The sequence below is a fragment of the Rhinoderma darwinii genome, chromosome 5 (genome assembly GCF_050947455.1).
Source record: "Rhinoderma darwinii isolate aRhiDar2 chromosome 5, aRhiDar2.hap1, whole genome shotgun sequence".
In the NCBI taxonomy this organism is placed as follows: domain Eukaryota; kingdom Metazoa; phylum Chordata; class Amphibia; order Anura; family Rhinodermatidae; genus Rhinoderma; species Rhinoderma darwinii.
The window spans coordinates 291,493,550-291,509,772 of record NC_134691.1 but is presented as its reverse complement, the minus strand read 5'-3'; the positions used below and the strand labels follow the sequence as shown (position 1 = coordinate 291,509,772).

General features: G+C 40.2%; 1 protein-coding gene across 2 annotated transcripts in view; it reads left to right on the top strand.

The window, feature by feature from the left end:
* The first annotated feature begins 12,782 nt into the window (after window positions 1–12,782).
* Window positions 12,783–16,223, top strand: part of NPY (neuropeptide Y) — a 30,419-nt gene continuing 26,978 nt past the window's right edge. The window contains exons 1-2 of one of the 2 annotated variants that reach the window (XM_075827281.1): window positions 12,783–12,921; window positions 13,440–13,627. In XM_075827281.1, the coding sequence (XP_075683396.1) occupies window positions 13,440–13,627 (188 nt within the window). In that variant the 5' untranslated portion in view covers window positions 12,783–12,921. The remainder of the gene's footprint in view (window positions 12,922–13,439; window positions 13,628–16,223) is intronic. The other variant, XM_075827280.1, reaches the window with a different exon arrangement.

Below are 16,223 nucleotides of genomic sequence, written 5' to 3'. Positions count from 1 at the left end.
TGTCTCACTTTATCACTAGAGCTACTGGTAGCGTAAAAACCAACGTAGATAGTGCCACACAAGTGTCCCTTGTAGATGGTGCTCCACACTGCCCCCAGTAGATAGTGCCACACACTGCTCACTGTAGATATTGGCACACACTGCCCCCTGTAGATAATTCCACAGTGCCCCCTGTAGATAGCGCCACATGGCCCTCCTGTATAGTGCCACAGTGCCCTCCGTAGATAGTGCCACACATCCCTTTTTTTAGAGAGTGCCACAGGCCCCTCTGTAGATAATAGCACAGTGCCCTCTGTAGATAGTGCCACATAGACCCCTTCAGATAGTGCCACACAGTCACCCGTAGATAGTGTTACACAGCCCCCTGTAGAAAGTGCCACATAGCCTCCTGTAGATAGTGCCACACACCCCCTGTAGATAGTGCCATCCAGACCCCTGTAGATAGTGCCACAGTGCCCTCTGTAGATAGTGCCACACATCCTTTTTTTTTTTAGATAGTGCCACGGAACGCTCTGTAGATAATAGCACAGTGCCCACTGTAGATAGTGCCTCACAGCCCCCCTGTAGATAGTGTCACACAGTCCCCTCTATATAGTGCCACACAGCCCTGTAGATAGTGCCAAACAGCCCCCCTGTAGATAGTGCCACATAGCCCTCTGTAGATAGTGCCACACAGCACCACTGTAGATAGTGCCAGACAGCCCCCCTGTAGATAGTGCCACACAGCCCCCTGTAGATAGTGCCACACAGCCCCCTGTAGATAGTGCCACACAGACTCCGGTAGATAGTGCCACACAGCCCCCTGTAGATAGTGCCACACACCTCCTGTGGATAGAGTCACACAACCCTCCTTTAGATAGAGCCACACAGCCCCCCTGTAGATGACGCCACACAGCCCACCTTGTAGATAATGCCACACAGCCCCCTGTACATGATGCCACCCAGCCCCCGGTAGATGATGCCACACAGCCCCACTGTACTTGATACCACACAGCCCCACTGTACTTGATGCAACACAGCCACAAAGTAGATGCCATGTTTTGGCTGGGGATTCCTCTGCTGTAGTAGCCCCTGTCGTCACTGTCCATAAACAGTGATGTCAGGAGATCCTCCTGGACTGAAATGTGATGTCAGGGGAAACCTCGGAGCAGGAGTCCCGGACAGAGCGCTACTAGCACTCTGCCTGGGACTCCAGCTCTGCTCCTGACATCACTGTCCATATATGGACAGTGATGACAGGGGAAACCCTAGAGCCGGAGTCCCAGAGCAGAGCGCTACTAGCACTCTACCTGGAACTCCAGCTCTGTTCCTGACATCACTGTCCATATATGGACAGTGATGTCAGGGTAAACTCTAGAGCCAGAGTCCCACAGCAGAACAGTACTAGCATTCTGCCTGGGACTCCAGCTCTGCTCCTTACATCACTGTCCATATATGGACAGTGATGTCATGGGCTTCCCCAGCCGGAGTCCCGGAGCAGCGCCACTTCTAGCACTCTGCCTGGGACTCCTGCTCTGCTCCTTACATCACTGTCTATATATGGACAGTGATGTCAGGGGCTTCCCCAGCTGGAGTCCCAGAGCAGAGCCGCTTCTAGCACTCTGCCTGGGACTCCTGCTCTGCTCCTGACATCACTGCCCATATATGGACAGTCATGTCAAGGGAAACCCTAGAGCCGGAGTCCCGGAGCAGAGCCACTTCTAGCACTCTGCCTGGGACTCCTGCTCTGCTCCTTACATCACTGTCGATATATGGACAGTGATGTCAGGGGCTTCCCAAGCCGGAGTCCCGGAGCGGAGCTGCTTCTAGCACTCTGCCAGGGACTCCTGCTCTGCTCCTGATATCACTGTCCATATATGAGCAGGAGTCTTGGAGCATAGCGCTAGTATAGTATCTGCTCTGGGACTCCTTCTCTGGGGAAGCCCCTGACATCACTGTCCGTCTATGAGCGGAATCCGAGACCAGAGCATCAGCAATGCTTTGGACGGGGATTCCGCTGCAGGAGGCGCCCTGCACTGATGTCACTGCCCTTATATGGACAGTGATGTCAGAGGCTCCGTCTATGAGCGGAATCCCCGGCCAGAGCATCGACAGCACTTTGGCCGAGGATTCCGGCGCTCCAGGAAGAGTGAATGGCAGAGCAAGAAGCGGATAGTTTCCTGCACTGCCATAGTATTCAATTGCCTCTGAGTCCTGAGGACACAGATGCAATTGAATGTAGCAGTTGCCGGGACAAGTCCCGGGACAGTAATTTGCCGGGACAGTCTCTGTAAATTCTGGACAGTTTAAGCATATTCGGGACTGTTGGCAAGTATGCTATCTAACATCTAAAATTGAAGAGGTAATTCATAACATTAGTAAATGTCTACAGATCTGAATCCCAGGTCCTGGCCTGCAGTGTTCAAACATGATAAAGGAAGGAGGAAAAAAAAATAAGAAACATTCATATTCAAAAATAAATGCTTTATTTTACATAATTAAAGGGTGGAGATGACGTTTCAGTTACATCGTATAATGTAGCACATGATTTCAGCTCTCTTCTAAATAAGTGGAATTATAAAAGCTTTTTAATGATTACTTGCACTTTATTTCATATGCTCTTACCTTGCGTTCTTTGATATAACATTACATTTGTTTTTCTCTGGAATGTTCTAGTTACATAGTGTACTGTACAGTAACATTTTATAAAGTCAAATACAGCTTATTAAATTAAGAACTATAGCGTTAAAACTGAAACACTTAATCTGATTTAACCATGTTCCAAACTGGAAAATACGTATGTATCTGGTTTTCAACAATTAGGCAACTTACTGAAAAGTGAGATATGGCATTCTCTAGATTTGCCTATTTTCTATGCAGATTTAATGCACTAGGGGAGATATTTCTTTCATTCTCTTATATAACGTGATATCCTCTTCAGAACATATTTTAATCACATTGCAGAATCAGAAATGTACAAATACATGTCATATTAAAATCAAAAGAAAATTAATCTCTAGATGCTTTCAACATTTTTACAATAAGGCAAAAGGAACTTTATGGCTCCTGCTACTTCATGGGGGAAATGTATTTCTTTTTAGCAGACATTCAGCAGTCTTTGGTAATAACGCTGAGATTTTATACTGTTTCATTGTCTGTAAGCACTCTGTTAATGTTAGTTAGACTAGTAGAACACACACAGTTCTATGGAGATGAAATATAGGGGCACAGAAAGTTATAGTGCGCCACTGCCACTAGCCATATAATTACAAAACTTTGCAATAAAGTATTTTTTCTCCAAGAAAAGCTCCCACATCACACTAGCAATATCAAATATAAACAGAAATGTTATAACACAGTGCTACACTATACCACTAGTACCAGTCTGCAAACTCTTCTTCCAAACATCTTTCTGGATACTTTCTGATGGCAGTGCTTTCACCCGTCGTCTCTTGCTATTTTGATTTGTCAATAGAATGGCCAAAGATTCCTGTTTCGTATACAACATAACAGACACTATTCATGTGGATGGAAGGGATTTGTGATCTTGTGAGGGTATTCATGCGGTGAGGTGCTGTTAGTGATGAATATGGATAATGAAAGGGGAGTATGGAAAATTGGGTGCATATCACTGGAAAACCAAGAAAAGGACATTATCCCAGTACTGTGATATCACCTTGTGCATTATCCCTGTCCTGTAGTATTACTTTTTGCATCATTTCTATGCTGTGACATAACTTTGAGCATTATCCCTGTTCTGTGACATCATTATGTTCATTATTCTTGTGCTGTGACATCACTGTGTACAGGGCCGGCGTCAGCACATATATGGACAGTGATGTCGGGAGGAGAGGAGTCCCAGGCAGATCACTAGCGGCTCTGCTCCGGGACTCCGTCTCTGGGGAAGCCCCTGACATCAATGTCCATATATTGACAGTGATGTCAGAGGGAGAGGAGTCCCAGGCAGAGTGTTACAAGCGGCTCTGCTCTTGGACTACGTCTCTGGGGTAGCCCCTGACATCCCTGTCAATATATGGACAGTGATGTCAGGAGGAGAGAAGGAGTCCCAGGCAGAACGTTACAAGTGGCTCTGCTCCGGGACTACGTCTCTGGGGTAGCCCCTGACATCCCTGTCCATATATGGACAGTGATGTCAGGAGGAGAGGAGTCCCAGGCAGAGCGCTAGTGGCCCTGCTCTGGGACTCCGTCTTTGGGGCAGCCCCTGACATCATGTCAGGAGGAGAGAAGGAGTCCAAGGCAGAGCGCTAGTGGCTCTGCTTCGGGACTCCGTCTCTGGGGAAGCCCCTGACAACACTATCCATATATGGACGGTGTTGTCAGGAGCAGAGCAGTGTCCCAGGCAGAGTGTTAGTAGCGCTCTGGCAGGGACTTTCGCTCTGGGTTTGCTCCTGACATCAATAGCCGTATATGGACAGTGATATCAGGGGCTTCCCCAGAGCTGGAGTATCGGAGTATTGGAGCAGAGCCTTTACTAGCGCTCTGCCTAGGACTTCAGCTCTGCTCCGGACATCACTAGCCTTATATGGACAGTGATGTCAGGAGCAGAGCAGGAGTCCCAGCCACAGCACTAGTAGTGCTCTGCCCGGAACTATGGCTCTGGGGTTGCCCCTGACAACACTGTCCATATATGGACAGTGACATCAGGGGTTTATCCTGAAGTGGAATCCCCAGCCAGAGCATCGGCAATGCTCTGGCTGGGGATTCCACTCCTAGAGGGAACCCCAAAGGCGCTACCTACAGGGAGGGAGGCTGTGTGGTACTACCAAGGAGGGTGGCTGTGTGGCACTACCAGGCAGGGGGCTGTGTGGCACTACCAGGGAGGGGGCTGTGTGGCACTACCTGGGAGGAGGGGGCTGTGTGGCACAACCCAGGAGTGGGGCTGTGTGGCGCTACCTTGGAGGTGGGGGATGTGTGGCGCTACCTGGGAGGTGGGTCTGTGTGGCACTACCTGGGTGGGGGGCTGTATGGCACTACCTACAGAGGGCACTAAATTTATGCGGGCAGAAACTGGGGGCCTAATGTCCATATTGGGGCACAAAGTGACGTTTTCTGACATTTTACTGCCGCTGTGAGTTCCCCCACAAAGGGGCCTACAAGGCTGTGTTGCCCAAGGGCCCACATAAACCTGGAGCTGGCCCTGGCTGTGTACATCATCCCTATGCTGTAACATCTCTTTGGCCATTATGCCTCTACTATTACATCATTGTGTAATTTTGCTGAGTGGACTATACTTGTACTTGTACTGTCATATCATTATTAATAATAATATTAATAATCTTTATTTATATAGCATCAACATATTACACAGCACTTTACAATTTAGAGGGAACATGAACAGACAATATCAAACATTACATAGTGACAAAGCTAATTTATAATTCAAACAAGAGGAGTGAGGACCCTGATCGCAAGAGTTTACAATCTATGAGGAGATAAGGGAGACACAAAATTTAAAAGTGCTTGTTCAGTACAATGGTTCAGCCATCTTTTATAGACATGGTGGTACGCATAAAGCTGCATGAGCCGGTCACCAGCCAGTATCCATGTATAATGGACATGAAGTGCATTAGGGTGCAAGGAGTTGAGGGAATCTTATTCTGATGACTAATGGGGCCCAGGAAAGGAGTCAGATTAGGGAATGTTATAGGCCTGTCTAAAAAGATGTGTTTTCAGGACACGTTTAAAATTGTGGATATTGGGAATTAATCTGATTGTCTATGGTAGCGCATTCCAGAGGACTGGTGCAGCATGAGAAAAATCTTGGAGACGGGAGTGGGAGGTTCGGATGATGGAGGATTTTAATCTAAGGTCGTTGGCAGAACGTAGAGCGTGAGTGGGCTGGTAGACAGAGATGAGGGAGGAGATGTAAGGAGGTGCAGCACTGTGGAGAGCTTTGTGGGTGAGTGTAATAAGTTTGAATTTAATTCTGAAAGGGATGGGCAACCAGTGTAGTAACTGGCACAGGGTAGAGGCGTTGGTGTAGCGGTTGGTCAGAAAGATGAGCCTGGCTACTGGACTGAGGATAGATTGGAGAGGGGAGAGTTTAGTTAGAGGAAGAACAATAAGTAATGAGTTACAGTAATCAAGACGAGAGTGACTCAGAGCAACAATGAGAGTTTTGGCTGTTTCCACAGTAAGAAAATGGCAGATTCTGGAGATATTTTTGAGGTAAACGTGACAGGAGCGTGTAAGTGATTGACTGTGGGGAGTAAAGGAAAGATCTGAGTCAAAAATAACCCCAAGCCAGCGGGTGTGCTGCCTAGGAGTTATGATAGTGAAACACACAGAGATGGAGACATCAGGTTTAGGGAGGTTGGTAGATGGTGGGAACACAAGGAGCTCAGTTTTAGAAAGATTCCGTTTCAGATATAGAGAGGACATGATGTTAGAGACAGCGGACAGACAATCACTGGTGTTTTGTATTAGAGCGGGTGTGATGTCATGGGAAGTGGCGTATAATTGGGTGTCATCAGTGTAGAGATGGTTCTAGAAGCCAAATCTGCTGAAGGTTTGTCCAATAGGGGCTCTGTAGAGAGAAAAGAGGAGCATTGTGTGCATTATTTTTAAGTTGTGACATCACTCTGTTCATTATCCATGGACTGTCATCATTGTGTGTATTATTTTATTGTATTTGGAAAATACATATGACAAAAAAATGAGACCAATATAATCATAAGCTTTTCATATTCTGGACTTGATGCTGAAGGTGGACATACTAGAGTAGAGCCCATTCCCAAATTTTGCTATGGGGCCTTATGATTACTAGTTACGCTCCTGGGAGCATTATTTACAATACTGAATTGTCAGGGAGCTTTCTGTGCTGTCAACAGAAAACATCTGAGATACGCAACACTGTGAGATGCTATTCTACGAAATTCACTGAATAGGGTATAACAAACAGCTTTTTAAAGCTATACACTATGAAGTGTGAAGAAGGACTTTATCTACAGTGGTGAGGGGTTTGGTGACGGATCGTATAGCAGTGGGGTGGACTGCTTGCTTGGAGGGTATGCCATTACGACTAGTTGTACAAGGTGTAGGTCACATCATATGTAGACCTTACAACGTGCGGATTATTAACGTGTGATTTTACGCTACTATTTATATTTTTATGATGCTTCACAAAGGTTTAGCTTCACTTTGATCAGTTATGTAAAGTTCAATCAACTAAACTGACTAAAGTCCTCCCCTGGTGGTTATCATGCCACTATAATCTAACCTCCATCATGATATACATCTCAACCAATGCATGACAAAAGAATGTGATCCTTGGGCCCTATTCCTTGTTTGCTAACGTTGCTGTGTTTATGGAGATAGGAGGAACTCACAAGGAAAGGAAGTTCACATTATACATTTAGGAAGCTGTTAAGCCAACAAAAGATGAGAAGTTTATGCCTTGGTGAAGACATAAAACTAAGGAAAATCACATAAACAAAATTATATTTTATAGAAATATTTAAATATTCTATGCCAAATAAATATAATAATAATAATAATAATAATAATAAAAAAATAAAAAGCAGATTGACAGAAGCTTAACATTGAAAACTGCCAGACCAGTTGCTTCTGCCCACAACAGAGTAATGGAACCTTTCTGCATCCACTCTTTCAGGACATTATAAAAATTACAAACCATCCGCTTTTCAGCCTTTTACGGCCTTTTACAGATCACACTAGTACTTTTGCTGTCATAAATGTATCTATACTTATCATAAATTCTGGTTTTAAGTTGACTCTTCATTTCATCAATATAAAATCTTTAGCAAGGACATAGCGTTGCCACCAACACATTGCATTTGCAACTAATAAAATCAGTTCAAGTAAGGCATATTGTTGTGTCCTCATGCTATGCTGTATATGTATATTTGTACAATACTATATGATACATTATTATGCTTTGTAGCCAGTTATTTTTTTTATACTATTTATTAAAACCCTCATTTGTAACTCTTTTTTAACCATGTGGCAAATATAATACTGGTGTCTACTTACTGAGCAGAGGATGAAACTGCTACCTCTGCAGTGCCCTATAGCTATGTCCCGTTTACCAGGTATACAGTAAGCAAACATCATAGCTGTCAGTATGAAGGATGTGATAGATAATAGTATGCAAAAGAGCAAAGATAGATTTTAAAGTGTAGCTCCAGAGAGTGGTATTAGTTCAATTATTTTATTCCATCACCATATACAAAATTACTCAATTTTAGAAACAGATCAGTATGATTGCACAAAGTTGGCAATACGATAGACATGAATGGGCAATTTACCTGTGTAAGGCTGCGTTCACATCTGCGTCAGGGTCTTGTTCTGACGTTCCGTCGGAGCTTCCCGTCAGACCGGGACCCTGACAGAAACAAACGGAAACCATAGGTTTCCGTTTGCATCACAATTGAGTTCAATGGTGACGGATCCGGTGCCAATGGTTTCTGTTTGTCTTAGTTGTGTAAGGGTTCCGTCGTTTTGATGGAATGAATAGCGTAGTCGACTACAGTATTGATAATAATAATACCGTTATTACTATAATAATCACTATCCCCTCTTTACTCAGACTCTATTCTCCACTAGTAACAGTAACTGACTTGAAGACCCCGCATTCTATTTTGAAAGAGTTTCTGCAGCAGCTGTGGCAATGTACGCGTTGTGGCAGAGAGGAGGAAGAATCATGGGAATGTCAGTAATTGACAGTCCAGCTCCTCCCTTCCTCTTCCAAAAGCCGGTCTGCAGCAGCCGAGTTTGTATTATAAATCATAATGTATTTTCCGATATAAATTAAAGTGTTATTCCACCTTTACTAACCATTCAAATGAAATCAATATAAAAAGTTTAGTAACTGATGATCAGTTTTACTGTTTTTGGACTGATTCTTAATTACTTTTATCTCATTATCGCCATTCAAAATTCTCCTAGCTGCGCCTGGAAACAGATATGTGACCTAATAACTGAGCTTTAACTTTGTGACAATCACCTGAGCTCGCACAATGCACCGCTCACCGGTTAAAGGAAACCAATAGAATTCTGAATTTAACTTCAAAGGGACAAGTTGTACAGGATTAGAAAAACATGGCTGCTTTATTCCAAAAACAGTGCTGCAGGTTGTGTATTGTATTGACTTGACATTCACTTTAATGGAGCTGAGCTGCAATGCAGGACACAATTTATGGACAGGTGTGGCGGTGTTGTTAGCAAAAAAGCAGCTATTTTTTTCTAATCCTGGACAACAACTTTAATCATTAAAGGATTAAATATCATGTAATTTAAACATCATAACCTGTTAAGTAAAGCAAAGAAATTAGAAACTCACTCAACAATTTACACAGTGAAATTGTTGCAAATAGTTGTTAACCCCTTGGAGACGCAGGTGATCAAAAAACAGTAATTGGGACATTGTGAATTTGGTCCTCTCTTGTAGTTCACATGGCAGGTTAAATAACGTGATACTTTAATAGTTTAGACTTTTATGGACATGGTGATACCAATTATATTACCTTTTTTTTCTCTTACATAATTATTATTTCTTTTTTTTTAAATAGGAAAATAGTTGTTTTTTTAACTTTTAGTTGTTTATTTAATATATATTTGTTTTAATTTTTAACCACTTTGTGCCATAGTTACTTTTAGTTTTCATTTAAATTTTTTTTCCTCCCCGCCTTCCAAAAAACATAATTTGTTATTTTTTGATCGTCATAGACGAATAAGGGTTTATTTTTTATGGGACAAGTTGTAGTATTTATTGGCACCATTTAATTTACCATATAATGCACTAGCAAACTGCAACAAAAATCTTTGTGAGGTGGTATGGAAAAAAACCTGTTATTTCTCCATAGTTTTCTAGGTTTCATTCTTACGGTGTTTACTATACGGTTAAAACAACATGTTTATTCTGCTTTATTCTGCGGTTCACAATGATAACGGCTATACCAAATTTGTAGAGTATTTTTTGTTATATACTACTTTTAGAAAGAAAAAACTATTTGTTAAAAAAAATGTTTTGTGTTGTCATATTCCGAGACGCATAACTTTTTTATTTTTCCATCAACGGAGCAGTGTGAGGACTTCTTGTTATACTGGGAAGCTGATGCTGGGAAGCTGTAGTTTTTATTGGTACCATTCTAGGCTACACTTTTTATTTCATTTTATTTAGGAGGTAAGATGACCAAAAAAGAGCAATTATGGATTTTCTTTCTGGCGTTCACCATGCTAATTAAATAACATTATATTATAATAGTTTGGACTTTTATTGATGCAGCATTATCAATTATGTTTATTTTGGGGTTTTTTCATTACTTTATGGGGAAAATGGAAAAAGTTTTTTTGTGTTAATTTTTGATGTATATTTTTGTTTATTACAATTTTATTCCCCTTAGGGGACTTAAACAAGAGATTATATTATCGCTTCTACAATATGATTATATACCTATGTATTGCAGTGCGTTGTAATTTTTACCGGCTCCTCTGGCAGGACTTAAAAGGGGCACAAAGATGGCAGACCTGGGCGCCTTCATTAGACCCCCAGGCTGCCCTGACAACCATCGGCACATTGAGATCATATCATGGGGTTGGGGGTTGTTGCGATGGGGTGACAGAGGAGCTCCCCTATTTTTAACAGCTTAGATGATGCAGTCGTGGTTAACCGTTGCAACTAAGTGGCTAAACGGCCTGGATCGGAGATATATAGCAGGCTCACTCCATATCCTCTCTTTGCGACCATGACATAAGCTTATGTCACGTTTCGCCAAGCGTTAAACATTCTTCCACTTTTTTTTAGTCCGTCCTAGGGGACTTAAACATGTGATCGATGGATCACTCATACAATACACTGCAATACATATGTATTGCAGTGTATTGCCTTTATCTGTGCTCTACTATTAAGACTTGCCTTTGGTAAGGCTTAATAATAGAGCACTGATGGCAGACTTGGCCTTCAATAGGCCTCTGGCTGCCGATCAGGAGACTGAGGGATGACACTAGATGCCAGGATACACTTAGATGCTGCGGTCGCTACTGATCGCGGCATCTGAGGGGCTAAACGTCTGGGATCAGATATATCGGAGATACAGATAGATGATAGATAGATAGATAGATAGATAGATAGATAGATAGATAGATAGATAGATAGATAGATAGATAGATAGATAGATTAGATAGATAGATAGATTAGATAGATAGATAGATAGATAGATAGATAGATAGATAGATAGATAGATAGATAGATAGATAGATAGATAGATAGATAGATAGATAGATAGATGTGTCACTGTGCTTGCATGCAGGAGTGTTTAAAAGAATACATTATGCCATTTATAACCTCCTATGTATTGTCATTGCACTGCAGCCTCTATTCTGTTGACAGATGGGAGTCTGTGTCCTGTCAACCCACTAAAAGATAGAATAAAATGGCTGCAGCGTTTATCAGAACACCATGCTACTTCGGCTCCCCTTCGAATTCACACAGGAATGGTAAGAACGAGCTATTAGAATACTTTACAATATACTGATCATCTACGCCCATTAACAAGTACAGCTAAGAAAGGCAGACTCAAAATATAGGCTATTGAACTCTGACACACACTGCACCCTCTTCAATCAAGTGGTGATCACAGAGCATGGTTCCCACCAGTGCCAACTTCTGACATATCTTTATGAATTGGTATAAATTAATTATGACTGGAATCTAATCCCATGGTTACGGGGAGTGATTCCAATTACATTGGGGAAATTGCTATTAATGCCGGTCTTATTTAAGATATTCAAAGTGTCTCCATAATCTAGTTTTTACTTGATGGTGAACCAAGGATGTATCCAGTGGCCTACATAAAGTCACGGACAACCCATGAAAAACTTGACGGAACCCAATAAAGTCAATGCATTCCATCGGGCGCCAGTTGTCTCCATTGTTAAATGGAGCCTGTGCTTCCGGAATTTTCATTGTTCTGCTCATCTGATGGGGAAGAACAACAGAAACCTAAACACAGATGTGAACAGGGCCTACAGAATAAGAAGAATAAAAATACATATATATATTTTTTACAACAAAGACCATAGTGATTTAAGCCAACTTTATGAAGTTTTATGTCAATAATGGTTTCTCTAAGACAGAACACATTTTTAGCACCTACAACATTTGCAATTGGACTCATACTATACAGTTCTTCTTTTTGTAGAATACATCATATATTTCATTCTGCAGCTGAGCTCGAGGACACCTCCCTACAAAGAAAAATACTTTATAGTTACGATCTCTAAACAGTTCAGACATTTTTACCCGCTTCACCACAAAGTTCAAAATTAATCATTTTCCAAGTCCAAATCTTCCATTTACAGTCTGATGAGTCACAGGCTCGTCATCATCTATATGTGTAAGTTTGTGTGAGATTTGCAATAGTAATAGGCTTTCAACTGCTGCAGCTGCATGATATGCTAATGATCAATAACAGGAGGGGTGAACTCCTAGAACATCTTGACGTTGCACACAATTCTAGTTTTAAAAATAAAATGAAAATGTATATATAATCATGGTGGGGGTATGCTCAGAGGTATCTAAGGGGCACGTCACTGGGAAGCTGCATCCTGTATATTGTATTAAATAGTTCCAATCTTCAGTCATAACTCATTTTGACAAGTCAAACAATAAAAGAGATAATTGCCCTCCCTTTTTACATGACCCATGTCTGCAAGGTCTCACCTATTAGTGACGTGCTTGCTGCTCTGAGGTAGGAGGAGATAGTAGGTTTTTAGTCATCCACTATTACCCCCGAGCCCCTCCTGTAGAAGAGAGACTATAAAAGCCACAGAATGGCAGAGAGTCGACTCAAGCTGGGGATCAGGGAGAACAAAGTCTAATTACAGTGAAGAGATACATAAGAAGACTGTCAGGCTACAGGAAGAAGGCAGTTCTGAGAGAAGACACATTATACAGATAATGTAAGTACTCAGCGGAGCTGTCCTCGGTGCTGAACCTGCTCCAAGCCTTCATTCTCCTCTTTGTGTGTTTGATTTCATCACTTTTATATAATTTATATCTTTATAGCTGGAAATTACAAAAATAGACTGAAATCTAGAAAACTGTAACGGTACGGTGATAGAGGTTGTTTTACTATAGTTTCTCTTTTACCTTTACTTTTATGTGCTACTTGCAATATTGTAGAGATATAAACTAAGAATAAATATCTAGTAGACAGCAGCATATTTTACTTAAACATATGGGCCGATCAGTCAATTTAACATATTGTCAAAGAATTACCTCTATAGGTGAAGCAGGACTGAGTTCTGCAGATGGAGCAGACCTGAGTTTCACATGATATCCTGATGTGTTTGATTAGGACTCAGCACTCCTACATCTGTGACCACAGCGCCATAAGAAAAGTTGAAGAACATGTATTATTGTATTCTTTGCAGTACATGTCACTTGTTGAAGTTCTGATTCTCTGTTACTTTTTCAGATGCAGGGAAGCATGAGGTTGTGGATGTCAGTGCTGACTATAGGTCTTTCCTTGCTGATCTGCTTGGGAACATTTGCAGAGGCTTACCCTTCAAAACCAGATAACCCTGGAGAGGATGCACCAGCAGAGGACATGGCCAAATACTACTCAGCACTGAGACATTATATAAACCTTATAACAAGGCAAAGGTAAGATATGTTTCATTCTGGTGTACAGTAGTGTACGTAAGATATGTGTTGTCTCTATAGAGTACCAACAATATACAGAGAGGCATAATGTGTGCACTGTGTTTCCAGCATTCTTTTGTCAATCCACATATTATACATTGTAATATTTAAAAGGTTTGGCTATATGACAATTTCAGCCCTGCTATATCAGTATTTTGAAATGAGGGAAGTATTGATTGTAATAGTAATGACAATGATAACTTAAAGTTCTGTAATTGAAGTGGCTTGTGAGTGTCTAGCACATTTAACAAAAACATATAATACAAAAAAAAACTCATTTACTTTATAAAAATGACTGCTACCTGATGGAAAGGTTTTGTTGCAGTCAATAAAATATTTCATTAAGATACACATATAGCAAAGCTGAATTTGTCATTTGGAGACTATGCATTGTGGTGACTGATTTATGATAATGCAATAGGTTTACCTGAAATCTTATGTACAGATATAGCAGAGCTTAGTTTGTTCGCTAATTGTTCATTTAGTACAAAATTTAAGGTAAACATTATCTTAACTTGGATATCAAAAAGCACAAACGGTGTTGCTCTGAGGAGGTAAATGACAAATTCAGCTCATGCTACATTTATAGTGTAAGATCTACACCTTGCCTTTAGCTACGTAGCACTGTTCACTGCAATAAATTGTGTATACTAAACAGCAAATATAAAAGTAACACAGAACAACTAAAATCATTATTTGTTATTAGAATGTATATAGAATGGATTATATACATTTGTTAGATTATATATATATATATATATATATATATATATATATATATATATATATATATATATATATATATATATATATATATATCTGCTTGTGTGTATGACATATGGTATATGCTTTAACCGGAGGATGTTATACTATATATTCTATGACGGATGGGTGTATATACAGTAACTTAAAGAGGTGGGTGGATATAAGGTATATACTATAAGAGCAGGATAATTAAACAGTATAAACTATACAAAGTACTGTACATGAAAATGCAGTATATACAATAAGAAGTAGGTGTATAAATGCTATGTACTATAAGAGGTGGGCGAACATACGATATATGCTAAAGAGGTGGGTTGATATAAGGTGTATACTTTAAGAGCAGGGTGGATAAACAATATAAACTATATAAAGTAGGTGAAAATGCAGTATATACTATAAGAATTTAGTATATAAATGTTATACTATAAGAGGCGGGTGAATAAACGGTATATACTAAAAGCGGTGAGTAATTATACAGTATAAAGGTTTGGTGGGCTAATAACTGGTATATACTATAAAAGGTTGGTGGGTGAATATTTGGCATACACTATAAGAGATGGGAAATCTAGTATAAACTAGAAGAGATGGATGAATATACTATTAAGAGATAGTAGGATATACAGTATATAATATCAGAATTGGGTTAATATATGGTATATATTTTAAGAGCTGGGGGATAAACAATGTATACTATAAGTAGTTCGTGAACATACAGTACATTCTAGGAGCACTATTAAGTGTTAGGTGTGTAAAGTATAGGAGTTGGGTGAATATACATTATATACTATAAGAGTTATGTGGATATACATATATATATATATATATATATATATATATATATATACTTTATTGTATATATTTAAAAAAGGTGGGTGAAAATACATTATAAACTATAAGAGGTGGGTACCATGGATGGATATACAGTATATAGGAGTTGGGTGGTTATATGGTATATATCATAGAGCTGGTGGATATACAGGATGTACTTTAAGAGCTGTGTGAATATTAAGTGGTTGATGCATTTACAGTACATAATGTAAGAGTTGGGTGGAAATATGATCAGCGTTATAAAAACTGGGTGCATATACAGTATATACTATAATAGTTGGGTTAACATACAGTACAAACTATAAGTGTTAGGAATATATGGTATATACTATAAGAAGTGGAATACTATAAGAAGCATATACTGTATAAAATATAAGAGTTGGATGGATATATGGTATATATTATAAGAGGTGGGGGACTATATGATATAAGAGGTGGATGCATTTACAGTATATAATATAAGGGTTGGGTGGAAATATGATATATATTTTATGAGCTGGGTGAAGATATAGTATATACTATAATAGTTGGGTGAATATACAGTACATACTATAAGCCTTAGGTCGATATGTGGTTTACATTATGAGTTAAATGAAATACAGTATAAAGTATAAGAGGTGGGTGGATATATTCTTTCCCTGTCTGCCAGTTTGCACTTATATAATTGTTCTGATTTGGTAATTGGGCGTGCAATACTCTTTATCTGAGTAAACTAGTTTTTCTGTGATTTTTCGGAGAATTCTAAAATGATTAGTGTAAAGTGATGAAGCGAAGCAATGGAGATTTATGCATTGTGACACACCGCTAGCGAAACACTGTGATGAGTTGATTAAAAAATACAGACGGAAATGGCACATTCTGGAAAGTCAGAAGTGCCTGAGAGCGATGAAACATGTAAAGAAATCAATCATCCCCAATGTTAAACTAAGCTTTCTTTACATTTACAAGCGACCCATTATAAAGT